Here is a 26,943-nt window from a genome sequence, read left to right as displayed (position 1 = left end):
CGAGAAGAACGCACTTTAGTCTTACCGGCGTTAACGATTAATAGATACCTGCCCTATACTCTCTATATCTAAGGCTCTATAGATTAAGTTACCTTTAACAACTAGCTCGAGAATAAAGTGCTACCGCTTATTGCTAGATAGGAGATAATCTTTATAATAGACAACGCCTTAATCTACTATAGTATTAACGTAGAAGAGATAATTACTCGCGCTAGACATACGCTCGAATATCTGCCTCCTTACTTACTAGATCTTAACCTAATTAAGCAAACCTTTAATATACTAAAGATATAGATAAAGAAGAATAAGGATTTAATTAATAACTTCGACTGCTTTATAAACTTCCTTATATAGGCGCTAGAATACGTAGTAGGAACAGACGTACGAGGGTTATTTAGGCATACTAGATATAACGTTAATAGCGGAGAGGAAGAAGCTAAGGATTAATTACTTCGCAACTTCGACTCGCTTTATATTTAGCTATAACTATATAACAAATATATAATATTATATATAGGATCTCGAGATTATATATATACGAAGCTCCGCTATTAATTTTATATATATTACTATAGTATTGCGCATATAGTAAAATGTATAAGGTATTAGTAGGTATTGCTAAGCTTTATATATTTCCTCCGCTAAGAGCTCCGAGAGCTTTGCGAGGTACGGCCGGAGAGGCGCTTTGTAGCGATAGTAATAATATAGATATATATAGCGGAGTAGATAACAAGCTAGTTGCATTCTAAGTTACTAGCGAACGTCTAATAAATCTGAACTAATAAGAACGGCCGTTGCTCCGTCGTAAATGTCGTTATTATTACTACTACTTTCGAGTTCCCTCTACCCTTTTAAACAACTTCTCCTTCTAAAAGCGCTTTAAATACTTAAGTAGGCGACTATAATGGCCTTTAAAGAAGCCTAATTCATCCTTCTAATACTTCTTATCGACTCGTACTATGCGATTATAGTCCTATTTCTTAGTAAGGAAGTGTAACTCTATCTTTAAGAAGTCGTCCTTCTCTTCCGAATTAGACTATTCGTATTGCTTGCTAGCCTACTAAAAGAACTGTCTTATAAGGCTTAAGATAGGCGTACTAATTTGCTTAGCAACACGTAGTAGAATAGGCGACTCTTACTATACTTATTATAGCTCTAATTAAGGTTATTACTAAGCTGGAATAGTACGAGAGCCGCTAGGCTAAAGAATGCTAGTAATAGCGTAGAAAGCGGCCTTAATTACTCCCTTATAATTAATATAAGATATAGGCGCAGACCTGCTACGGTTATATAGGGTATATAGCACCTAAGTATATAGAGTCTCCTTTGCCCTTGTCTGCTTAGCCTTGTCTCTCGTATTGTTAGTAAATTGAGCTATTTTAATAGTAACGTTCTTAGGCGGCTTCCGAGTCGTTACGCTAGGTTTATTAGTAGTAAGGGCTATAGACTAGAGCCTAGCATTGTTATTGCTAATCTAGAGATAGTTGTCTTTAATATTAGGTAGATCGTCTAGTACGTAGTAGTACTAGTTATAGTTCTTATAAGATCCGTTAGTATACTAATTATTAGCTTTAATCTTAGCGATATAATTACTAACTTGCCGTTACTTAGCAATATAGGCAATTCTATCGATAGTCTACTAATCGTTTAGCTTCAACTTAGATACTTTAACGGCCGTAGGTATAGTATCCTTTACTACTGTCTTAAACTCGAGATCTACTTTAATCTTGTCCTTTCTATTACATTCAAACTCGAGTGCTATAGCGAGAGCTATTCGATAATTATCCCCTTCGAGAGGTTAGTATTCGTAAGTAGGAGCAACGGATATAGCCGGAGCGACCTTATCTTCTTCTTCTATAGTTATCGACTGCTTAAACTAGTTACTCTTATTAATACCCTTTATAGAAGCGATTATAAAGTAGTCGCCTATAAAGAGCTATTTCTTCTACGCCTTAGAGACCGCCTAACGATAGGCTTCGTAGTAATATTAAGCGGACTAGCTAGTGCGCTTAAAATTCTTTATAGCGACCTCTTAGTTACTAATAAGTAGGCGCTATGCTTGTTTATACTAGAAAGTATTATAAAAGTCGTAAGAAGCTATCTTAATATCTTCTTTATTTATTTCTACTCTATTAACTACTCGCGGCGGCGCTAACTTACTAAATATAGAGCCCTTCGATAGCGAGGCGTCTACTAGAGCCGTTAAATCTATAATCTCTTTATTATTACTAACTGCCGTCGAGGCGCTATTATTCTACTTAGTAAACTCCCTCTATGCCTACGCGTCGTTTACGCGAGCCTTACTAAACTTCTTTAGCGCCGCCGCTACCTTTAACTTTATATTCTTCGTCCGACTCTTCTTTATAAGTAACTCGCGCCTCTTAGTAGCCTATTTATACGCCGGTAGGTTCTTATCGACTAGTTTATATATTCTTAAAGTCTACGAAGTCGTCGCATTTCTACCTTAATTAGGTATCTCGAAATACTATTATACGAAGTCGCTAGCGGCGTAGATTACGACTGTATACGCTAACTCGGGCGGTAGATTAATAATAATCGCTATAGGCGGTATAAGGGTACGATTTAAGGTCTATAAGAGCAAAGAGGAGCAGAATGCCTAGTAAACTATAAGGTTCTATACTGCGGAGGTGCTATGCTTAGCATTCTACGGTAAAACGCAAAACCTAGTAAAGTACCGTAGAAAAGACTGCTGTTTGCGGTAGTGTCTACGGTCGCTACTGCAGTCTACCTCGCTAGTCTTATATAGCCCCGCTTCTACTGTTTTTGCAAGCCGATCGTACTAGAATATCTTGCCGATAATGCTAAGATCGGAGCAAATAGTTCTACTTTAGTTCGACTCTAGATGCAGCTAACCGTAGGCGACTCTAGCTTATGTATATTATTAGACCTTTAGCGAGCATGCTATGCCGAGCGGCCGCAAGTTAGACGAGATCGTAAAGAAGGCTAAAGGAGCAAAAAGGCGTGCGGTAGCGAGCTCTCGTAAAACGGAGGCGACGCGACTTAGATAATGTGCGGAGGCTAGCGTACTGCTAATATGTGCTTCGACAATATACTTTCCTCCGGTAAGGGAGATTGTAACAAAGACACGAGATATAAACACTTAGGGCATTACAGTCGATAGAAGAGCTCCGCTATTACAGAAATGCGACGCTTCATTCTCGTAATAACAACCTATAGAATATAGTATATTACGGACATTATACTACATCTCAAGCGCGTAGTCGTAGTGTCCCGGGTAGATTATTGCTATAGTTAACACGAGGTTTTAAGGACATTCGCAATTGCCGAAGAATGCGAGTAAGACCGCTCCTCGTAGCCGACTAGGATGTAATCGGACAATTACCCGGCTTTTATAAAATTCAAACCCGCTAGGATAAACCTCAAGCTCCGGCTTACTAAGAACACTACTTTAGCGATTAATCTCGGTGCGATTGCTAACAATAATATCGCGTTGCAAGTGTTACACGTATAGGTAGAATTCGCACGTTTCCCTAGGTTAGTAATTAATAGAAATTAGGAGATTTTATAGTATAGAAGCTTGTTTTATAGTAGAATCCAGCTAGCACCTCTTCGATCTATTGCTATAGCAAATGCCTAGCGTACCTATACTTCCTTAGTAGTAGATATAGGCTTATAACATTCTCGGGGTTATAGATAAAGCTATTATAGTTTACTAGACTATAGTTAAAGATTACCTACCCTCCTAGTACGTAGAAGTTGTTGCTATTACCGCTATAGAAGGTAGTACTATTGCTACTATATAGCTATAGCTCTATCTATATTATTAATGCCGGCGGAGCGAATAAGCTTACTAGCGGTAGTATAGGGTGCTATATTAGTGCTAGCGGAGCGGTTGAAGGTAGAGCGCTCTATAAAGGTAGAGCGCTCTATAAAGGTATCGGCTGTTGTTATTGTCTATAGTCTTCTATATTGCAATACGTGTTTCTAGGTCTATAGCAATAGATACTATAGACTCGGTTATTAGCTCTATAACCGTATCGACCGGCCTTGCAACCTGCCTTATAACTACACCGTTGCTTCTTAATAGTTACTATCGCTAGCAGTAATAGTAGTAGCCCCTACCTGCTAGGCTTAGCTTGTCGTTGCCGCTTAACTGGATTAATATAGACTCGAGCCGGTACAGTACCTAGTAGTAGTATTACTCTGTTAGTTAGATTAATCCGCTCGGCGCTAGTAGGTAAGCGGCCTATGCTATTGTCTCCTTAACCTCGTTTATAGCTAATATTCGTACGCTTCTTAGCTCTCTTCCGTAGCTTAATAGTGCGGTTGCTAGTGTCCTTTTGCTTGCCGCTAGGTATAAGCTAGTAGTTATTAAAGTCGTCTACTATAAGCACTCGAAGCCCTTCACTCTTTAGCATCTCTCGGATTAGACAGCGATAAGGCATGCCTATCGTACAGCGGAAGCGTATAGAACACGGCTTCGGCTAGAATTTACTATCCTTCTTAGCCTTCTCGATTTCCGCCTTTATAAGGTCTACCTATTCTTTAACCTTATTAAGTGCGTGCCTTATAACAATGCGGACTACTCGCTAGTAGAATCTGTCTATTACAAAGGCAACGAGTCTACTATTAGACTCGATAGTATAGCGCTCCTTCTAGCGGTCGATTTAGTAGTCCTAATATAGCTCTATTCGCTCTACGAAGGTAAGAATGTCTGCCTTCGAGGAGGTAAGCTATAACTTAATGCCTGCGTACGCCCCTTTAATAGGGGAGGTTGTCTCGTTGCTATAGTGCTTATTACGGTTAGTCTACGCCTTAATATACTTCTTACGATAAGGCTACTATTTATTCTCGAGATAATAGGCTATATTAAACTAGGCTTCGTCGGTAGTGGAGCGCTTCTTAATGTCCTTTAAGGCAGCGTTATAAGCAGTCTCCGACTAAGCGTTAACTACTAAGAAGAAGAGAGCTATAAACTCCTTACCTACCGGAGATAGGTTAAAGCGCTTAGTCTCGTAGTTCTTTATAACACTAAGAACGCGCTTACAATTAACAGTAACGGCCTTGTTTATATGCTAGCGATAACACTATATTAGAAGGTCCGGAAACATAGTGCCGTAGGCATTAATAAATGCCTAGTCTCGGTCGTATAGAATAATCTCTAGCTTATTAATCCGCTTCTTAACTAGTAGCTCTCGGAGGCAGGTAAGGGCGATAATAAAGGCCGCTTCTCGCTAGTTTAGCATTATTATTATAGCTAATAGAGCCGTTAAATTAAATCTAGTAAGGAAGCTAAAGTTAAGCAGTAGCAGGCTATAATCCATTACGTTATAGGTGCAGTTAGCAAGTAAGACTTCTAGATATAATCGATAGGCCTCAATTATTGTTAAATAAGCGAAGAAGATCTATTATAGACGGCTATCTCGGACGCTCTTACGGACGAAGAAGCCTCGTTCTTCTAGCACCTAAAGTGCCTTCTTAATAGGTGTCTTATTACCGAGCTTTATAGCTCTAACCTTAGACTAGCAGTTGTAAATATCTCTTATTGTTTAAGGCAATAGCGAGTCCTACCCTTCCGGTATAAAGCGCTTCTTATATAGGTTGCGACATACTCTTACTAACAGTCTAGAAGAATGTAGAGTGCAGAGATAAGCTAGCATCTTAGCGCTCCGCTCGCGACGTCTATACTATAGCAATCCGTAGGCGTTAGTTAGTCTATAGTTATAGTATAGTCGAGAGCTAACTCGTAAGAACTAGGTAACTTTAGGACCTTTAATACTGTTCTCGTAATCGCTAGAGGCGCCAATTATAAAGGTATAAGTATAACTAGTAATCTTAGTGCCCTTCCGCTTACGCTTCTTGCTAGTTATATTAATACGCTAGCCGCTAACGAAGGTTGCTACGCCTACTTCGAGCCTCTTCTACTACTGTTTCGTAGCACCTTTACTACAATAGTAGAAGACGCGCTAATACTAGCGTAAGAGGTTCAATTTAGTGCCTTATCGCTTAAACTCGTAACCCTCGATACGAGTAAAGTTATAGATCCAATTCTCGGCCTCTTCTTAAGTAGGGAACGACGATAGTAGTAGCGGCAATAGAACCTCTTCGAAGGACTCGCGAGTAACGCGAGGCGCGATACTATCGCTATCGCTATCTCCTTTACTAACCTCTTTACTATTCTTACTACTATTCTTACTACTATTCTTACTACTATTCTTACTACCTTTAGCTTCCGCCGCTACTTCTAGATTATCGTTAATCTCCTACTGCTTAGCTTTATTAATCTCCTACTAACTTAGAAGGCTAGGACGTCCTTCTACGGCATACTACGCGTCGATAGCCTTACCGCCGCCGCTTAGGTATCGCTCTTTGTTCTTAAGGTCGATAATCGCTTCCGTATCGCTTAGTAGAAATACGTAATCGAGAAACTCCGACTCGTACTCGTTAAGAGCCGCCGCCGGCGCGTCTACGACATTAATCGCTGCTATAATAGGCCTTAGTTTAGATAGTAAGAGGAGGATTTATAGGAGGAAGAGTGCGTAGGAAAACGCGTCGAGAAATATACTAAAATACTACGCTACGCTCGATCTAGCGCCCGGGCGCGATTTGCGCTCGAAACTATCGGAATACCCTTAGAAAATGATGTTTAGGACTAACTTTACGATATTAATACTACTAGAAACATTCTATATACTGGAAATCGCGATATATACTACATTTGCTAAGGAAATGCGATTAGAATAGTAAGAGACGATTTTACTTAGTAAGCCGGAGCTTGAGGTTTATTCTAGCGGGTTTGAATTTTATAAAAGCCGACAATTACCATGTTCTATAAGATCCTACCTGGACCGACCTCATGGTTCTAATAGCGTTCGTCGTGGGAGTTATTACCGCCTATTGATCCAGCGATGGACGCCTAGTAAATGCCGTTCGTCGTTTGGCAGTGATGAGGCCGCTCGACCTGTCGCCTCGCGCGAGAAGCGATATCTGCAAGTCATCTATACATTCCGTAGTTGATGTGCTAAGCACACCCTGTAGCCCGAGATCATGCAGTGTTACGGTCATGGGCCTTGGAAGTCGCGGAAGCGCCATGCTCCTGCTGTTATTAACCGACCCGAGAGGTTGAAGAAGGTCAAGCAAGGCCCCAATTCGTGAGGCACGGCACATATTGTAGCTACAGTATTATACCACAGGCAGAAGAGCCGCTGCTGGACGGGGCAAAAGTCGGATAAACGTGTGGGCTTCGTCGGAAAGAGTTGCTACACTTGTATGTATCTGGTATTTGTGCGATGGCTTCCACGTGTTAGCAGGCATCGAAAGTACGGCTCCATCATTTCATCGTGCAGCAGGTTAGAGTCCACACTCGGTCGGTGAATGTCCCGTCACGCTCGTGTGATGAGTCGTATGTATCTCTCCAAGGCCAAACCACCTGCCTACTCCGGTTTAACGCGATGCGTTGCGACTGGCGGGCTAGTCTACAGTACGTAAATTTGAAAACCTGGCGTGCTTTCAACACGTGGCAGTCGCAGCCAAGGTCAGATCCACTAAACTCTGAACAAGCCACCATGCGAGGCGATGTGCTTCCCCGAACGACCTATGTCTGTGTAGAGCTCACGATGTATGCCAGCATCAGCGAGGACAGAAAAGGCTCCTGTGCTCTTGCTCCATGCCATGCCATGCTTCACCCACGCGCGGCGAAATGAACGATGCAGGGAGTCAGAAGCGACAGAAGTGCGGAAGACATGAAATGCGTGGTTGACGCGAAATCGGGGCCCGCATGCCGTTACTCATCAGACGTGGCTTTCCACGGCTTGATCCTGCTAAGCAGCGTCTGCCGCGTTTCACTATTCTTGGTGGTGAGCAAATCTCGCAGCACAACGGCTAGCCTGGTGTGATCTTTGACGCCACCACGAGGGCGAGACAGCAGAGAAAAATCTCCGAGCGGATGCCAGCATCGTGAGCTCTGCTGTCTGTTGTGAGTCGTGGCTCTGTCCTCCCTCCAGTGCGACGGACATCCTCGCGCTCGAGTCATGCTGTGATCACTTGGACCGACTTGTCCACATCCCTGGTGTGGGCGGATTGTCCAGTTTGAGCTAGGCCGCATGCTTGAGGCGGGACGCTGCAGCTCAATTTCAGACACGAGGTTGTAGGGATATGTCTCGGCGCAAGCACATCCTCCAAAACTCCTTCATCATGCCGTGACACCGCCTATATCAAAGCCGGCTGAGAGCTGAGCGGGGTCTCTTCGGATGAGCACATGGCAGGCTCGCCGCGGGATCAGGCTTACAGTACATACATGTAGTATGCAAAGAGGGATCTTGCCGCGCGTGTCGTGCAACATGTGGTCAAGGTCGGCAGTAGCAGTTTCAGAAGCAGATACAGCAGTGCATACAGCCAGCTTGCAAGAGGTCTTCACAAAGAAGCATTTTGAGACTGGTCTCCTTGCCAACTTGGGCACGCAGAAGCAGCAGATGGATGCCAGCGTGATGACGGAGCAACAACGGCTCAGATGGTTGGGTGTAAGGCGTCGACGGGCAAAGGCGGTATTCGTCTCAGACCAGAAGACCAAGGAGATTCGAATGCGTTTCTAGCGCGGTCGATCGTGCGCCTCCACGGCTACAGCGGCCAGCAAACTTTCTCAGCGCATGACGGCCGCGGACGGTCGGGTGCTTCCTGTGCTGGTGTCAAATTGTCAATAATGAACTTGCTGGTGCTGACAGGGTGGGAGAGTTGGTGACAGTCTTTGCTGCTGAGCGTGGCGGGGCGTGGCGAGGAAGCAAGGTAGCACAGTCAACCAAGTACAACCAACGATGCAGTCCTGTCAGTTTGAAGACGTGTGGCGCCGATGCCGCCGAGCAGCAGGCCAGCAGCGTGATGAAAGAGGATGCAGATTTCCCACGTGGCTGCCCATGAAGCTACCTGAAGCTAAAAGTTGCATGCATGAGGAGCGGCAACGACTTTTGACGCTGCGTCTGTCGTCCAGCCGTCGCGCGTGGCTCTTACAGTACGCTTGGAAGTGCGTTCTGACTTGGTTGCCAGGGAGTGTTTGCACGACCATGCTGCTGTAATCGCGGCGAGATGTCCGGCCCTCGCCTTCAGCAGTGGCCATGAAAGAAATTTCGTCACGGCTGAAGAGCGATAGCGTGTCGTCCACTCGTCCGGGAGAGCTGGCTGCAAATGTCGAGCTGCGTGAGGAATGTGCGCGGCCTCCATGCGGTGCCCACACGACGCGCCGTTTTCGTCCGGCGATATCTGCGTGAAACAAAGGAAAAACGTGAGCATCGCATGCTGGCGAGCGGGTGCTGCATGCCGTGGGCGAGCCAATGTGCGAGGCGAGGCGAGGCGAGGCGAGGCATGCTGGCGCACACAAACTACGCCGAGGACAATAATAATAATGCTTGTGAGCGTCCGACTCTGTCTTGTCTGATGGCGATGCCGCGATGGTGAGACTGCACCCGCGCAGAGCACGCTAGCCGAGCGGAGCGCAGGGACAGGCAAAGTAGTGGACGCTGGAAAAAGCAGCGACGCAGCGGCGGGCGGCGAGCGGCGGTGGTGAAAGTGCCGGGACAGCACAGCACAGCACAGCACATCGGCAGTGCGCCGGCGCCGGTGACATGTGCCTTCGCGTGCTGCAGGCAGTATGTATGTACGTACAGTATGTATGTATGTAGGATAGGTGTAGCCCAGTACAGCCCCTGCTGGTCCGCTGGTCCGCTGGTGCCCGTCGCCGCCGTGCTTGGACGCTGCCGCGCGGTGCCACCGCATTGGCCGCTGCCCACGAGTCTTATCCTTGCCGTGCCGGCGTGCGCTGCGCCAGATCCGCACAATCTGACCGAGCCAGGTTTGGTGCAGAGCATGGGTGCAGGCTTGCAGGCACATGGGGTCAGGCCCCATCCATCGTGCTTCGCTTGGCCAACACTACGAGCCGCACCCCTGCTAGCAGTGCCTGGCCCACTCATCTGTGGTTACTTGAACACTGCCATGATACCCGCCGGCTCATCATATGCTGGCACCTCCCGCATTCCATATCATCAGCATTCCACCGCACGACGCTGAAAGGAAGCCAAGCCCCACGAGCTCTACGCCTCGCCACGAGTTGATCGCATGCGCCGCCCTTCCTGACGTAACAAGCGACGCTTTCCCATCGCTACACACCTCGACATCGACCTCGACCTCGACGTCCTACGCCGACATCTACTACCCCCACACCTGATAACAGCGCCAAGGGCGAAGCCAGTACGACCGTTGCGGTGCTGCCTGCCCCCATTCCACCACCCACGAGCATTCGACGACGACGACGACAAGGTGGATTCCAGACAGAAACCCGCGGTCGCGACCCACCCTCCCAAGTCGAAGGCACACTCCCGTCTGGCGTCCTTTGGCCGTGCAGCGTATCGTGGGATTGTGCACACGGCAAACGTAGCTCCTTCTCAAGGCGAGACACTGCCGAGAGTGCCTGTCTCGCCTTCGGACGTCGGTTCTCAAGACAAGCGCTCGGGCGCCTCGACGCGGTCCAGCGCTTCGTCTGAGACTGCTCTCACAGAAGACTCCAAGTCTGATCATAAGCCTCTCGACGACCGACCGCCTCGTGAAGACGCCGCGACTTGGCTTGACAACGAAAGGGGGTTCGACCAGGAACACGACACGGAATCTTACGAGAGATTACTTCGCAGGAGTCCACGCATGATGCATCAAACATCGTCAAAGCTGCTCCGCATGACGGACGATGATCGGCCTTACACAAGGGTACGTTTGCTTTGTTCTCCTCGTTGTTTGCCTACTCATTCACAAATGTTTCGGAGATGGCCTATGTGTAAGAATTTTTGTTGCCCACCCCAGAGCGAGTCCAGTCACAGACATCAATCCATTATGGCGCATAGAGATACACTTTCTCGTAAAATGCCTAGCAGTGTCCAAAGTCGACTACCTTACTTACCACGTCGCTTGCAGGATTTCAAGGATCTATTCGCGACGCTCATGGTCAGCCTGCCACTTACGGCCCATCGAGTACGATTCTCGAGATATGAACACACTTTCACGACGGAAGAAGCGATAACGAACCTTGGTTCACTGAAATTTTCACAATCCAACCGCATGCCAGATCCAAGAGACACGTCCAGAATAGTGACCACAACGACCACAACGACCTTCTCTATGGCAAGGGAAATGGCACGCAACACCCTTGGGCGCATGTTGGAGGCACGCTTCATCGAGTCTGTGGACGGTAGAACAGACTTCAGCTCGAGGAGTTCGGTCTGGCAGCTTACCCCCAAAGGCATGCATATTCTGGCGCGATTCTGTCAGAGAAACGGCATCCACCAGCGCCACGTCAACGAGTTATTGGACTCACCGAGGAATATCATGCAATTGGTCATTTTGGAGCGGGATCCGGAGACTGATGCCATCAGCCACGATCAAGCAACGATCGACGTAATCTTCCGACGATTTGCTGGTGACACCGGACCAAACCTCAAATCCACCTCCACCGCATCTGATTCTGACTCCATGAACGACTACGCTACCGGACTTGTGGGAGTGAAGATGCAACGTTCGCGACGAGCGGACAAAGATGCACCCTACGTCTTCACCGGGAAAGCAGCATTCGATTGGCTCATGGACTGTTCTACAACAGTTGCTAAACGCGAAGTCTTCGACCTTGCGAACCTGTTCATCCGAAGTGGGTTCATCGAGCCTGTGGGAGACGAACGACACGGACACGCTAGTTCAACTGGGGCTGCTCCACGGTTCGCAGCATCGAGGACGCAACTCTACGCGGTTACACAAAAAGGGATGCGCGTTGCAGGATGGATCACAAGTCCTAACGGCACTGTCAACGGGGAGGCGACGGTGTCACAAAGGGCACCACAAGGGGCTGTTCGTGACTCCAATACGAACCGTATGACGATCATTCTACGCGACCCAGCACTACGGCTCTTGTTCAGGGAGTACCTTCGAGAAACACACTGCGAGGAGAACTTGGCCTTCTACGTTGAGGTGAAAGCGTTCCTGGATGAGCACCAGCGGGCCAAGCGCGGCTCCTCACCTCCACGGCCGGATGTGATCAGGGAAACCCTCGCCTCGGCGTACAGTCTTTACAACGCCTTCCTTGCTCCTGGCTCTCCATGCGAGCTGAACATCGATCACAACCTTCGAAATGCACTTGCCGGCCGCATGACCCGTGCTGTTGGCGAGGATGAGCAGATGATCCAGAGCCTAGACGAGGTGGCCGTCCTGTTCGACCAAGCGCAAAACAGCGTCTTCAAGCTGATGGCTAGCGTGAGTTTGATTTGACGCAACTTGCGTGACACGAACGATTTACTGACTCGCCAACAGGATTCTGTGCCCAAATTTTCGAGGGAACCCAAGTATGCTTCAATTCTGCGAGAGCGGAATCTAGAAAGCATGCTTGCGGCAACGTCGATCAGCTAGAAATTGAAGCCGAACCAGCTGATACCTTCCGGTTTGACCAAGACCTACCACGTTTTGCAAATCTGTGCAATACTGGCGTCTAAAAGAAAGGCTTTCGTCCCGATACCCTTTGCATGGGACTTGGTTTACTGCTTTGGAGTGTGCAAGCAAGCAAGCAAGCAAGCAAGCAAGCAAGCAAGCAGCAGCGTCTGGCGTTGGGGGATCGAAGCGAAGCGAAGCGTTGATCATGGAGTCACACGCATTGCGTTGGCGTTTTCTTGTTTATTCCTGTTCTTTTGGGTGCGGCGAAGTCATAACCTACAAAGCATTCTAATCAACCTTGCTGGCTGCACTGAAGTTTACAGGTACTGGAAGGTAATCCTGAAGCAGGCTCCGTGTTTCGGGCCTTGGATCTCTGCGCAGTTTGGATACCAAACGATGCAGTAGAGATGGAAAGCATGGGCAAGCATGTGGACTGAGACACTGCCACGACAATCGACTCGGTACTCCTCTGCATAGAGGAGCTTGTACAGTACCACGTTAGACAGTGAACCCGCCAATTGAAGAACCTGCGAAACGCGCTCGCTCATCATTCGATATACCTTCCAATATTTGAATATTATTCGTTGCTAGGTAGGCAGCTGTGGCTCCTCCCGAGTCAGCTGTGTTTACCCGGCGCGTTTGCGTTCGCGTAGATTATTCTACTTGCAGCCTGCCGCGTTTCCTGTGTTGACATCCTCGACTCCGTCTTTCTCCTGTCCATTTTCCTACGATTGCATTGCATTGCATTTGGCGGCGTTTTGGAGTTGTCTCAGCCATGGGTGGCCCACCAGGAGTGAGTAAAATGTGAAGCACAAGTTCTGGCACTGACCTCATCAGTCGCAAGTTGCGCCTCTTCCCACCAACCTACCATTCCGCGTGGTTTCCAAGACCATTGGGTGCGGCGCATATGCTTCGTAGGTGTCCCGAGTGGTATAGATCTTGTATGTGGCCGCTAAACTGCGTAGGATACGAAAAGCAATACCTCAACACAAATCAGGACCTGTCATCGCAGTCAAGTTCATCAACAAAGACCACGCCTTCAAAGCCGGACGATTACGACCCAAACAGCTCCAGATCGAGCTGTCACTCCACAAAAACGTCTCGCCTCATCATAACATCATCAAATACATTCACCATGGCGAAGATGAGCGGTGGGTGTGGCTGGCACTCGAGCTGGCCGAAGGTGGGGATCTGTTCGACAAGATTGAGGCGGACGAAGGAGTGGGAGAGGATGTCGCACACTTCTACTTCACACAGCTCGTGAGCGCGATTAGCTGGTGTCATGGAAAGGGCGTGGCGCATCGAGACATCAAGCCAGAGAATATGCTATTGAGCGCAGAAGGGGATTTGAAACTCGCAGACTTCGGCTTGGCTACACAATTCCTCGAGCCCAAAACCGGCAACAGGAAGGTATGTGGCATGGTCTGTGGCAGTCCACCATACATCGCGCCTGAGATCATTGCAGTCGGCAACACGAACCAGAAGCGCAAGAATGGCGAAGACAAGGTAGGCTACGATCCAGAGATCGCGGATGTCTGGTCGTGCGCGATCGTGCTGTTCGTGTTGCTCATCGGTAACACTCCATGGGACTCACCTGTCATGGAGGAGAGCTATGAATATCACGACTACGTCACCTCGAAGGGCAGGCCAAGCGATGAGCTCTGGCAGAACGTACCTGCAGAATCGCTCAGCCTTGTGCGCGGCATGCTCAACACAGATCCTAAAGATCGCTTCACACTCGACACTGCCAAAAAGCACCCATGGTACACAAGACCGAATGAACACATCAACCACAAGGGGCGAGCAGCCAATCCGGTAGCACTTGCGACGCAGATGCTCGAGTCTCTGCACATCGACTTTGCTGCGCCTGTACAAGCTTCACAGCGAGGGAGGCGTCGGAGACAGTCACAGGGCGATGCTATGGACATCGACGGCGTGCAGCCCGGCCATTTCGCATCTACGCAGCCCGAAACACCTATCGCGGATGTTCCCTTCGACTGGGAAGCACCACCACGGCTAGGAGCTGCAGGAATTTCAGCATCTCAGCCCCTGACTATCCACGACCAAACTGCAGCAGCCGCAACGACGAGTGCGAGAAACGCAGGCGTCGATATACAGGATCTTTTCTCCGAAGATCCATCCATGTCGCAGTTCTCCGCCACGCCTTCCGTGCCATTGACACTAACCCAAGTAGCACGGCAATTCAACCACATCGTGCCAGCGCACTCCTTAGCGCGGTTCATGTCTCTGCTCACGTTCGGACAGCTACTTCCGATGCTTATGTCTGCGCTGCATAGGCTCAATATCCCCGCTGTACCACCTAGTCAGGCGGCTTTAGACGGCCGTGAGCAGACTGTCCCGATACGAATTAAGACTCTGGACGCTAGGCATCAGCTTTTGCAAGGCAATGTGCTCGTCGAGAAGATTCGTCTACAAGGGAATGCTGCCACGGGGACTGGCGGAGTAGAGGTGCTCGAGGTGAGATTTATTAAAGCCAAGGGAGATCCTTTAGAGTGGAGAAGACTGTTCAAGCAGGTTGCAGTTTTATGTAAGGATGGCATTGTTGGTGCTGGGCAGCAGTAATAGGGCGCGGCGCCGGATCGGGAAGACACGCGTCAGGAGGGCCCCAAATCTAATACCGCATGCACGGTGCAGGCTGGGCTAGACCCACATACCGCTAGCCTGCCGCAACGGACTCGGTGAGATGTGGTCGTCCGCTCCGTGGTACGCGTGACCGTAGAGAACGTGATCTCGTCGTCGCCGCGCGTCGCGGTTGCTAGGTCGACGGTAAGGGTAGTAGTAGTAGTAGTAGTAGTAGTATAGTGCGATTCCCGCTAGCATACTAAACATCGAGAATAAGAGGTCGTACAGTCGCAATCTAATAGATTTCGCACTACTTTAATAGATTTTAACGACCCCGCATCTCTACTAATAGATACTATATATGTTACTAAAAATAAAGCTAAAGTTTATTAGCAAAACAGCGGTATAGCGAAATTCGAGGTATAGTTAACGATTATTACTATTTTAATAGCGGTAATATATATTTAAGGGCGGCGGTATATAAGGCATACTATTATAGACCTATATCGCGCTCTAAGGCTTATTCTGCTACCTATTTAACGGTAGAAATGTAGTATACGGCGCTAATAGAGTCGCTATTAGTATATAAGGACTATAAGTTACCTCCGCGGTAGTAACCGCGGAACACGCGTTAGTACTAACTAGAACCGCTAGTATAGGCTTAGGACTAAATATACGCGTATTTGTCGCCTATAGTATTCCTAATAGTATATATAACAGTTCCGCCTCTTTCTTAGCCCTCTTATGCTTCCGGCTCTTGTTCTTACTCTATATCGCGTCTACCGGCGGTAGATTAAGAGGGTAATAATATTGCGATATTACATTGTCGGCAAGTAGCTTCTATAATAGCGCTAGCTTCTTAGAAAGCGTAACTTTACGGTTAGGTCGTTACTCGTTAAAAGCGGCGATAAATAACTCGGTAAACTAGCGCCTTATATCGTTGCCGGCCTCGTAGAAGATACGGACGGCTTCTTATATAATAGTAGCGCGTTTAATATCGTTGTCGTTAAGGCCTTTATCGTCGCACTTCCGCTCGAGTTTAAATATTATCTCGTAGTAGTTAGCTATTATCTTACGGATCTCGAGGCGGTATCTATTATTAGCAACAATTAAGACTAGCGCGTTAACTTAAGTACGCTCTTATTGTCGCGCGCCGCCTGTCTTATAAACCTCGAGCGCGCGGCCTTTAAATATAGCAATCTAGTAGTGCTAGTAGCGCTCTTTAATTATAGTACGCTCGAGTCGAATATAGTATATCTAGAGGCAGGAATATAGAACGCGCTACCTACGGAAGAACCGATAGTTGCAGGTTAGCTAACCGGTAGACTCGTTACTCTTAGTAAGAGCGACTAGGTCGTAGAATACCGTAGCGTTATTCGCGCGATTAATCTAAGCGCTAACTTTCTATTATATAGGCTATAGTAGGCGAGGAAGGTAGGTTCTAAGCTTATCGTCGTCGCCGCGAGCGAGTAGATATATATTAACTAACTACCGGCGCTCGACGAGGTAAGAGCGTAGTTCTTACGCCGTAGAAGCCTTAAAGACCTTTATTGCTATACTAAGTAGTAAATAATCCGCCGCTATAGGCGACTTGCTATCTATTTTAAGGCAACTATAGAAGTTCTCGTTAACGTTAGTTATTGTATTCTGCTCTATAATAGCAGGTGTATTCGTTATACAATAGTAATTTGCCTATAAAGCGATGTCCTTACCTATATCTACTTCTAAATAGCGCTTATTCTTCTTATAATCGGCATCGCGAGGTAGGCTCGAAATAGCGGCTTAAAGTAACTCTTTTACGCCTTCGAGCGACCGACGATAGATAACCGCGGCTTTAATATGTTTACGCGTCTTAGAGTAGGTTTTGCTACTAAAGTAACGGTCGATAGTACGCTGTACGTAGACGTAGCAAAGAAGGTGTTTCGTGCTAGGAAACGCTATTACAATAGCGCGTCGTTCGGCCGCCGAGTCGTTAGTAATAAACTAGATAGGTTTCTAGCTACTCTAGTAATGTATTATGCGAAGAAAAGTAGCGATAATATTACCGTCGTTAGTCGGAGTAAGCATATAAGCTACCGCTCGTGTTATACTATATTTATCCTTAATACAGATCGTATAAAGGTACTAACTAAGACTGTTAGTCTTATAAGTCGCGTCTATAAAGGCGATCGTTTAGTGCTAGCGGAGCAGATCTAGGCCGTTCTATATAGTAAATACGATGCTATAGGCTATTTCGCTATCGATTTGACGCTTTACTAATACTATCTCGCATTTCCGACTAGCTAACGCGTTGAATTAGTAATTGTTATAATAGAAAACAAGAATTAAAACAAAGAGAATCCCGCGGAATCTAAAGTTTAGGGTTCGGGCTTGCCGAGGCGCGCTAGAAGCTAGACCGAGGTGTTGCCGTAGCTTCTAAAATTCTTAATTAGCTCGAAGCTAAGGCTTTGCGGCGCTTCCGCTTTTAAGCGAAGAACTTTAAAATCTTAGATTCTTCGAAATTTAAGGCTTTTAGTCTAGTATTCGTAGGCAACCGAGTCTAATATCTTCCTCTATCGATTTCTATCGATTTAATAAGTTAGATAGACTTCCGCCCTAATCTATTAGTTAATCGGAGTCCGGATACGCGGCCGCGACGGTCCGTATAGCGCAATTCTAACTACCCTCTATAGTCTAGATAATAATATAAATATTAACTTACTTTCTTTAAACTACTATAACAAGTCCTTTTACTATATTTGCTAGGCTAGCAGTCCGCCGCCGAGTTTGCTATCCTTATACGCCTTGCGGAAAGACCGTCCTAAGTTAAGAACATCCTATTTGCGTAAATACCTACCGCTAGCGTCCTTAAAGCGCTAATACGCGACTAGGTCGTACTTAGCCTTTAGTGCGCGATACACCGCCGAAGGACGATAACTATAGCATATCTTATACCCTATAGCACTTAGAAGCGCGCCGTAACGACGAAAGTTATTAAAGTTATCTAGCTAATAGTTAGCGTAATAGTCTTTGCGACTAACGCGTTAAATGCAATAGGACACTACCTCTTCCTTACTAGTCTTCTTATTCTCGCTATAAATACTAACTACCTTTATTGTAATAGGGCATCTACGCGCCGGCTCTATCTTCCGCTCTATCTCCTTTAAATAGCGACTATTCGAAGTATTCGCCTTCTACGCTTCCTTCTTTCGAAAACGGTACGCAAAACGCGTAGTTTCGGTGCTATCGCGCTTAAAATACACCGCCTTATTAATAACCTAGATGTTGTCGATATATAGTTTTAGTATATACTAAGCTTTCGCCGATAATACGAACGAGTCGGACGCGTCGCGTAGGATATATCGCTACCGCTAGTATTTAAGGTCTTCTACGTTAGGAAGGGCGGCGAATATCGAGTCCCCGACTATTTTTAAGATACGGGACTTCGCATTACGACGAGGACGCGTCTCGTAGGAAGAATCGCTCGAAATCGTACTAGAATCGTCGTTTTTATCCCCTTTAGACGCGTCGTTAGTAAAGTCGTCTTCCTAAAGCGCGAAATCGCCCTAGGTAGCTTCCGCTAGCGGGTTCGAGGAAGAGTTAGGTATGTCGTAAGGTAAGGCAACGATATCGAAGAATACTAGCAAGATTAGTAGCAACAACGATTACTAAACTATAGACAGCGATATAGAAAATAACGATTAAAACAATAGAACGCGTCGAGCGGAGGTAGAGTCGGCCGGAGCTTCACCTATTTACCGACACCGCCTGCACGGACCTACGACGCATGCGGTATTAGATTCATGGCCGTTAGGAGTATTGCATAGACATGGCGGTATCGAGTCTTAAGATACTGTACATATGAAGCTCGCGCTCTCCGGTGACCGGGCACGAGGCACGAATCTTTCTACGAATGGGATTGGTCAGAGCGCAGCATTCTTGGATACACAGTAGTGCTGATTGATGCATACACACTGAACAGTTCATGACTAGGATTCTTCAGGTGGAACAAGGACAGCTACCTCTCGTGACGAAGAGTACTTCACGTCTTCGGCAAATCACGAGGGGACTCCCAAACACTTCCTTCTACTTAGGCACACATTCACTTTCGTTCCTGCGTCCAATACCGACATTGGAAGATCCTCATCATCACGGTCTCACCAAGATGTACCGGCTCGGATACATGAAATCTCCACGTGGTATGAGAAAGTATCCGAGCAGCGTTCGAAACGAAGCCGGGGAAGTGATTCGCGGGAATGGAAGTAGCGGCTTTGGTTGAATATCAAGCGTCAGAACCCCTCGAGGCTCTCAAGGCTCGGCATGTACATTTCTGCTGATGATTCTGGTTCTCTGTGCCCCACGGCCCCCACCTAACTACTAGTCTGCTAGTCTGCTAACCATCCTAGTCGAAAACGTGCGCGGGCGTGAGCTGCACTGGCATTGTCTGCGAGGGGTGATGCGGAAGCTTCTGGCATCCGGGGGACACAAGATGGTTGCCAGACCATGTGAGGAGCTGCGGTCAGAGGAGGGGGGGGGGGGGGGGGGCAAAATGCAAGAAACCAATTTTCGGAGAAAGGAGGTAAAAACCAGGTAAGGGCTCTTCATGCGTTCGGGCGATCTGGAGTGGTGGAAAGCTTTTTTCCTGCAAAAGCTCGTTCGTACATAGGATCTCACAGCCTGATGATTGTAGAACTATCCGACGCAAGTCCTGCACCTGACCGGAGCTATTCTAGGGTGAGACGATCTCGACTTTGGCCTGTCATCAATCTCCAAACGTTGAGTTCTGCGAATCTTCTCTGCGGCAATCCTGGTCATGAGCGTTGTCTTGTGACAAGCTTTGCCACCGACCGATCCGTTTACCGTGCCTAGTCTTGACAAGGTGAGGCTGTGACAATATTTATGGCCGGAAGTCTATATGTACAAGATCAGGCAGGCCGGGTATTAAGGATGGGTTTTAGGGCATCCATGGAAGTTTCGAGTCCTTGAATGACACGTGAAGTTCGAGCTCGAGGTATGGCCCTCTCATTATTAGGCACGAAGCATACCCATGGTTGATCGATTTCGGCGAAGCTTGCATACGAGGCATTATTGCGAGTTTGGGCAAGGCGAGCGCTCGATTCTCGTGGATTTCTCGCAGATTCTTCGCAGTCGGCAATGCCCTCGAGCAATTCTGTGTGCACTGAAAGACCCCAATGATTGGGCAAGTTGGTGCTGCCAAATGCTGATTATCACACGTGCAATAAAGCTTCTCTCGTGCAGCTCCTATTCGTGGTTTTCATCGCATGATGATGCATGAATCAGCCTTGTTATACAGCAGGCGGTGCAACAAGCATAACGCAGTACATATGCCACGCGTATACGTCTTGGCGAAGACCATTCTTCTCAGAAGCACGCACGTTGCTCTGCACAGCCTCATTCCAGAGCCTGCCCGTACACGCGTCAGACAGCGCATTATTATTATTGATGAGAGTGTAGCGAGAACGGGACGCTCAGTTCCAAGGCTGATGCTCGTCGGTATCCTCCATGGCCATGCCGGCAAGTGAAGTATCTTAAGAATTGTCATACCCTGTGGAACGGCCTCCGAGCCCTGCGACTGCTGTTTTATCCAATGGGAGAAGCAGATTATGCCTGTATTAAGTTACAATCTACCACTCGGGCGGCGGACGCTACAAGTCGGCTTGACAGAGGGTGTAAGCACTGTCTCCTCCTTCGACCGGTGAATCTTCGCTGGTGTGAGGGACATACGACGAAGACGGTTTTTCGGCTCGCTCGATAACCGGGACAGACCGATAGAATAGCCTTCAGTGGAAAAATGCCATCTCGGAAAGTAGAATCTGCGAATCTGCGAAGGCACGTGTCGGTCGCCTCGTTGTGACATGGATAGTCATTGTCTCAGGTGCTAGTTCCTTGCCCTCACGAAATTCTACGACACTGGTAAGTTATATTATTATGAGCGTCATCACATTCAAGCATGTGATGCTACGGTGAACGACGTGTTAGCCATGTCGACACGATCAACCGGCTTCGAAGCTTATCGCAATGGTGAGGAGGCTTCGGAACCCGAACTCAGAACTCGGATGAGAAGCACGCGGCGGCAGTGATGATCTCGACATCGTGATGCATCGCTTTTTCTTTACCGAAATCGGGATGAGCGGTTGCGAAGTGGTGGGCGATGAAGAACAGGCAAGTATTCTGCCGATTGGCATCCATGAACTCGGTCCAAATAATGCGTGTGATTCTACGACTCACGCCTACGCTGTATTCTACATCCACTTTCATCTCAATGATCAGTCGTCAGTAGATCCATATTCTACGATTCTCTCTGTAATACACTTGACGACTGCGGGACTCTGATGATTACATTTTCATTCATCCATCCAACGCCGATCAGTCCCAGCCAGAATCACCCGATAGTCATCCAAAAGATCTTTCACCTGGCACCAGGTGAACCTATTTCTTGTCATGTAGACAACACGGCCCATCGCAACCATCGTCATCCTCTCTATCTCAGCGTGTTCGCGACGCAGCCGATGCGAGGATGTGGTGGGATCATCGCTGCTGCTGCAAGGCCCCGGGTCACCGCTCTCCTTCCAGCAGTCGAGTGGGGTTCTGGCGAAACAAGGGACGAGGCCTTGGTGCATGTACTTCAAATGTCGAAGAAAGTTGTTCCAGTTGGGCTGAGGATTCTTACGGCCAGTCTTCCCGTCCACGGCGATCATGTAGAAGAAGACTTTCTTGCCCCAAGGTTTATTCGAGTCATCTTCCAGACCCATCCTCCGGAGGCTTCGGATCCATCGCATCAGTAAAGCTGGGCTGTAGTCAGGGAGATGGATATCGAAGCGGTTCTCATAGTAGTACATCGGTATGGTTTCGCGGCGGATGGCTCGAGAGACGTCCAGGAGCCCTGGTCGGCGATAGTTTGGTGCTGTGACGTTGATATCGTCATCGTGACTTTGTAACAGGACAAGTCGATAGATTCGATTCTTGAATTTTTCGGGCAAGTTGGTGAGCGATGGCTTCTTGCTCTTGTCGGGGAGGTCGTCAGTGTTGTGGGAATCGACACCGTCCAGGAGCACGCTTGCGACAGCGTCGCAGAGGTATCCTGACGTCTTTGCGCTCAATGAGCTACGGGAAAGAGCGTTGGCGAAGGTTGACAGCGCGCGTGAGTCTCTACGGCCTTGCAAGGGAGCCGTGGACGAGTCTGTAGACTCGCTCCTGGCAGGTGGACGCAATGCCATGGCTGGGGCTCTCTGGTGGTGGTCAAGCAGACGCCTGATTCGAAAGCAAGGTCGATGAGAACCAAATGCGCCAACTTCAACCCACTTACATTGACTTCGCAACCTACCAAACTTGAGCTCTCGCCTTGGCAAGCACTTCAAACCCGTGAAGTCCAAATAGCACAGCGTCATCTCGAGACGTGCGATACTGAATACCTGTCCCTGGAGCGGCGTCACGCTCGACTTCCTGTCTCACATTTTGCTCTCTTTCTTCTCGGCCTTGCCTTTAAACGCTGCGATCTTGCCAATCGTCTCTGGATCATTCAATCTCACTTTCAGGACAGCTGCCTCCCTCGCACCAGCTTCCCTCTGCTCCCCAATCTCTGTCGGCCTGCTAACTAGACCTTTCGCCAATCGCAAACTCTCTGCATTGTAGCCTCCAATCCTCTCCGCAATGCCCTTTACTCTCCCAAGAAACTCTTCAACTCCGATGCCATCTTCCTTCTTCCCAAGCACCTGCGTCACGAAGCCAGACACCCACATCTCCTCCGCACTCACCCTTTCACCCGCAATCAACAACCTATTAGCCCTCATCTTCCCCATAACTTTCGGGAAACTCCAACTGCTTCCTCCTTCGGGCGCGAAACCTAACGGCATAAATGGAGTCTGGAAGAAAGCTTCCGCATGTGCGTATACGAGATCGAAGTTCCAGAGTTGCGTACAGCCCCAGCCTATAGCCGCGCCATGAACGGCTGCGATCAAGATTTTGGGATAGCCCTGAAGGACTTCGCCTAAAGAGGATCCGGCTGCGATCTCTTGCTCGATCGTTGGGCCGCCTGAGCGTGGATCTGAAAGGACTTTTCCGGAGCAGAAGTGACGGCCTTTACCTGTTCTAAGCAACGCATGATGTCAGGAGAGCTTCAAGGGTTGTCGGTGGAGAGAACTTACACAACGATAACTTTGACGTTCTTCTCCTCTTTGGCCCAGAGCAAAGCATCTCGAAGATCATAGTACTGCTGTAGTGTGAAAGCATTGGAAATATGTGGTTGATTGTAGCTGAAGAGAACGGCATGTTGAGAGATGGGTTCGATGAGGACAGTGTGGAGGCTGGAAGGTGGTGGTGCCATGTTTGCTGGTAATAGGAGCCTTTACTGTCATGTCTGCACTTGCTCATAGATCATATCAATGATCATAGGGAGTCCTGAGCTCGACTCGTACCAAGCATGTCGTTCGTGTGGCACGGTGAGGAGGCTTCATGCAGGTACATCGGGACTCGGCTACATCCCCACATGAGATTTTGGTAGGCCTAGGTCGATGAGATGGCCATGGTGATATATCTTGATTGGCGTTCCCAATCACGGACTGCTGGTCTGGGTTTCGTGGTAGTCTGCAAAAAATGCCTTGGCTCAGTAAGTGGTCGTATCCACTTCCCGAGGAAGATCTCCTCACATGGACGTTCGATCATTGCAATTACGACAAGAACACGCCAGTAAGCACTGAATCTCGTAGCAACGCAGCTCTGGAATGCTCATGCTTACCAGATTTACATCGACCTCGAAAACCCCTCTCGCACGCTATCATGGACACAAAGCCGGACCGTCGTCCGACAGCTTATCGCAGGCTTCCATGCAGCCGGTCTTAGACCAGGCGACTGCGTGATGATAGCTTCATTCAACGACATAATGTACTGCATGCTCTTTCTGGCTCTCATAGGCGCAGGCGGAATATTCACTGGCTCAAATCCAGCTTACACGCAGTATGAAATTGCCCATCACGCCAAGACCGCGAAAGTGAAGTACATCTTGGTCGAGCCCGAACTACTTCCTCAGATTTTGAAGGGTAGCGAGAACTTGGTCGACAGGAAGGATATATTCATCTTCAATATTCGTGGTCAAGCTTGTCCGGAAGGCTTCAGGTCGTGGGAATGGCTTCTCGAACATGGCGAGACAGACTGGATCCGATTCAATGGCAAGGATCAATGCAGAAGAACCGCCATGGCTCGCCTTACAACTTCAGGAACGACTGGACCTCCGAAGATGGCTGTGCAGAGCCATTACAATGCTACATCGTGGTTCACGATGGCTTCTGAGATTTCCGTCCCACCTTGGCAGATTCGCAACTTGTTTCCACTGCCACTGTTCCATGTGGCGACAGTGCCAGCAGTACACTGTGGTCCGCTGAGGAGAGGGAATATAGCGTACATCATGAGGCGCTTTGAGCTTGAATCGTTCTTGGCTGCTGTGGAGAAGCATAAGATTTCTTTACTAGGTATGGTGCCCCCGCTTGTGATTGCGATCATCAACAGTCCGCTTCGTCACAAGTACTCTTTGAGAAGCGTGCGGAGAATAGGTTGTGGTGCAGCACCTCTGGATAAGGATTCTGGTGAAAAGTTGAAAGACCTTTGCGCGCCAGGTTGTACTTTCACGCAAGTGCTGGGATCCACGGAGACAACTGGGGTGTTCACGCTCTTCTATTATCCTGATGAGGATGATACAGGTAGCGTTGGAAATACTTGGTTTCCGAACTCGGACGTAAAGCTGATTGACGACGATGGGAATGACGTGACCGATTACGACGTGCAAGGTGAGCTCTGCGTGCGAGGACCGAGCATCATCGATGGCTACTTCGAGAATCAAAAGGCGAACGAAGATTCCTGGGATGAGGATGGCTTCTACAAAACTGGCGACATCGTGTACTGCGATGGCAAGACCAAGAAGTGGTACATTGTAGACCGAAAGAAGGTACAATTGCCCGCTTGACTTGTTCAATGCAGCCTGCTGACACTTACACCAGGAATTGATCAAAGTACGTGGCTTTCAGGTAGCACCGCCAGAAGTGGAAGGAGTTCTTTTGAGCCATCCAGATATCATTGACGTTGCCGTGATTGGCTTGCCTGCGCCTGCGAACTCCGATGCCGAACGACCGCGAGCATATGTTGTACGAGCACCTGGATCCCAAATCACGGAAGACGATGTCCACAAGCTTGTCGCAGAGCGCCTTGCCGCGTACAAGAAGCTCACTGGCGGCGTCAAATTTGTACAAGAGGTGCCCAAGAGCGCCAGCGGTAAAATTTTGAAGCGTGTTCTACGTGAAGAAGCGCAGAAGGAGCTGGCTTCTGGGGCTGGGTGGATGCGTCCAAAATTATGATTCGCCTTCGACCGTATTTGTCAGCTCTGGCGGCGAGGTAGACTCCTAAAACAGGCTGTGACTGAGGTCACCGTCGGATCGTGAATTGCGTTGCTGGAACTACCAGCTAGATATCGTGTTCTCATCTAGCCACTAGGCTGACTGGCTGTTCATGGCTATCATTCTTTGTGCTGCCATTTGCGCCGACCATTCGACCTCCTTCTCTACGCTTGACTCGACACCACAAACCGACCTCTTTGTCCATGATGAACTGCCAGATGACACCAGACCAGCTGTAATGGCAAGGCAAATCCTTGTAGAACTCATTCGCAATCTGGTTGAGCTTCCATAGCCTGGTCCATGGAATTGCAGGGAAGTCGTGGTGTTCGTTGTGCAGGCCAACGTTATAGGTGACCACGTTGAGAATACCATAATATGAGTACGTCTCAGGTGGAGGAGCATGCTTAGCAGCCTCCGATGACTTGGCCTCGAGATTCCGGCTGTGCTGCGAGAACACGTAGTGCTCAGCAATGAAGTGTCCCGCGCAAGGATGTAGTGACCCCGCCAGGAAAGAGCTCATGATGAAGTATCCCAACGCCTTGCCGCCAAAGTATTGGACAATCAAGTAGTCGAAAAGGAGCTGTGCAGCAACATTGAACGCGTGAATCTTGGTCAATGGTAGTTTATAGACCATCATTGGGCGCAGAGCGTAGAACAGGATCTGGAAGGTGGCGAAAAAGGCCTTCCCAGCAACCGAATCCAAAAACCATGCCTCGAGCGCTGTAGGTAGATCTGTGTCCAAACCATCCACTCCCAAGCTCTTGTGGTGGGTCAAGTGATACGGTCGGAAGGAGGCAGAATACGGGATTCCGATGGGAAGGTTGGCAACTACGGCGAAGAGTCGGTTGGCCAGTGGCGACTTGAAAGCCAGATTGTGTGATATCTCGTGGATCGCAAGGAAAAGGTTCTGGTTTGCTGTTGCCCCCACGACATAGGCTGTAAGAAAGAAAGGCCAAGAGAATAGTGGAGTGTTCCTCAAGGCACAAGCGCAGGCAATTTGAAGTCCCACGACTGCGAGAACAAGAGGAATTGTCAATGGCTCGGGGCCGCAAAGCTTCAGGACCTCTGGGTGTGCCTTGATGATTGCCTGTCTTCTCGTCTTGTGTGGTTCCTCGGTGTATGCCCAAAAGAAATCGTTGGAACAATCGCTCTGGCTGTCAGATGAGACCTGCTCTTTCTTCGTTCTGTCGTGTCGATTCGTGGCCGGAGCCGGAGCCGGAGCCGGAGCGCTTTGCACGGTGGCTGTGGCTGTGGCGGTGGCGGTGGCGGTAGTGACTGACGGAGCCGACATCTTGACTGCTGCTTGTCGGCTGTGATGTTGATTGAATGGCAGTGGGAAAGAGAAAGGAGAGAGTCGTTTGCATATCTCTCGAATCCAAACCGAGTCCGACATGCCAAGAGGATCCTGGACCCTGACCGCGATTGCCCCACTTCACTGGACGCGTGGCGCCATTGGTTGGCTGATGCCCCTCCTCGCCTCGCCCCTCCCGAACCACTCACTCACTTCTCGGATAGAGACTCAACATGGCCACTACAGAGGAAAGAT

The 26,943-nt window shown here is 48.5% G+C and overlaps 8 protein-coding genes across 8 annotated transcripts; 4 read left to right on the top strand and 4 right to left on the bottom strand.

Annotated features, from left to right (window-relative positions):
• Positions 1-6,838: 6,838 nt before the first annotated feature.
• Positions 6,839-7,728, top strand: MYCFIDRAFT_173260 (uncharacterized protein; the record flags this gene model as incomplete). Its single annotated transcript, XM_007926671.1, has 8 exons — positions 6,839-6,859; positions 6,889-6,975; positions 7,021-7,133; positions 7,157-7,205; positions 7,237-7,266; positions 7,293-7,423; positions 7,457-7,559; positions 7,591-7,728. The coding sequence occupies 8 exons, from the start codon at positions 6,839-6,841 to the stop codon at positions 7,726-7,728; spliced, it is 672 nt and encodes a 223-aa protein (XP_007924862.1).
• A 37-nt stretch (positions 7,729-7,765) lies between these two features.
• MYCFIDRAFT_173259 (uncharacterized protein) lies at positions 7,766-9,941 on the bottom strand (the record flags this gene model as incomplete). The annotated part of the gene is made up of 9 exons (XM_007926670.1): positions 7,766-8,157; positions 8,188-8,569; positions 8,597-8,619; positions 8,643-8,660; positions 8,687-8,731; positions 8,778-8,907; positions 8,948-9,110; positions 9,137-9,884; positions 9,914-9,941. 9 exons carry the CDS (start codon positions 9,939-9,941, stop codon positions 7,766-7,768), a joined length of 1,929 nt encoding a protein of 642 aa, XP_007924861.1.
• Positions 9,942-10,659: 718 nt separating this feature from the next.
• On the top strand, positions 10,660-12,971 carry MYCFIDRAFT_152497 (uncharacterized protein). The gene is made up of 3 exons (XM_007926669.1): positions 10,660-10,728; positions 10,933-12,258; positions 12,316-12,971. Exons 1-3 carry the CDS (start codon positions 10,666-10,668, stop codon positions 12,409-12,411), a joined length of 1,485 nt encoding a protein of 494 aa, XP_007924860.1. The 5' UTR covers positions 10,660-10,665; the 3' UTR covers positions 12,412-12,971.
• Positions 12,972-13,207: 236 nt separating this feature from the next.
• Positions 13,208-15,289, top strand: MYCFIDRAFT_202945 (uncharacterized protein; the record flags this gene model as incomplete). The annotated part of the gene is made up of 2 exons (XM_007926668.1): positions 13,208-13,236; positions 13,398-15,289. The coding sequence occupies 2 exons, from the start codon at positions 13,208-13,210 to the stop codon at positions 15,013-15,015; spliced, it is 1,647 nt and encodes a 548-aa protein (XP_007924859.1). The 3' UTR covers positions 15,016-15,289.
• Positions 14,697-15,289, bottom strand: MYCFIDRAFT_210824 (uncharacterized protein). The gene has a single exon (XM_007926667.1). The coding sequence runs from the start codon at positions 15,280-15,282 to the stop codon at positions 15,094-15,096; it is 189 nt and encodes a 62-aa protein (XP_007924858.1). The 5' UTR covers positions 15,283-15,289; the 3' UTR covers positions 14,697-15,093.
• A 7,420-nt stretch (positions 15,290-22,709) lies between these two features.
• MYCFIDRAFT_101074 (uncharacterized protein) lies at positions 22,710-23,329 on the bottom strand (the record flags this gene model as incomplete). The annotated part of the gene is made up of 2 exons (XM_007926666.1): positions 22,710-23,103; positions 23,160-23,329. Coding segments are annotated over 2 exons (564 nt in total), but the record flags the coding sequence as incomplete, so codon positions are not given.
• Positions 23,330-23,567: 238 nt separating this feature from the next.
• On the top strand, positions 23,568-25,528 carry MYCFIDRAFT_152492 (uncharacterized protein). The gene is made up of 3 exons (XM_007926665.1): positions 23,568-23,700; positions 23,753-24,952; positions 25,005-25,528. Exons 1-3 carry the CDS (start codon positions 23,608-23,610, stop codon positions 25,356-25,358), a joined length of 1,647 nt encoding a protein of 548 aa, XP_007924856.1. The 5' UTR covers positions 23,568-23,607; the 3' UTR covers positions 25,359-25,528.
• On the bottom strand, positions 25,480-26,714 carry MYCFIDRAFT_152489 (uncharacterized protein; the record flags this gene model as incomplete). Its single annotated transcript, XM_007926664.1, has 1 exon — positions 25,480-26,714. Exon 1 carries the CDS (start codon positions 26,686-26,688, stop codon positions 25,480-25,482), a length of 1,209 nt encoding a protein of 402 aa, XP_007924855.1. The 5' UTR covers positions 26,689-26,714.
• Between the last annotated feature and the right edge of the window lie 229 nt (positions 26,715-26,943).

Source organism: Pseudocercospora fijiensis (genome assembly GCF_000340215.1).
Source record: "Pseudocercospora fijiensis CIRAD86 unplaced genomic scaffold MYCFIscaffold_3, whole genome shotgun sequence".
In the NCBI taxonomy this organism is placed as follows: Eukaryota; Fungi; Ascomycota; class Dothideomycetes; order Mycosphaerellales; family Mycosphaerellaceae; genus Pseudocercospora; species Pseudocercospora fijiensis.
This window is presented reverse-complemented; position numbering and strand designations above follow the sequence as displayed.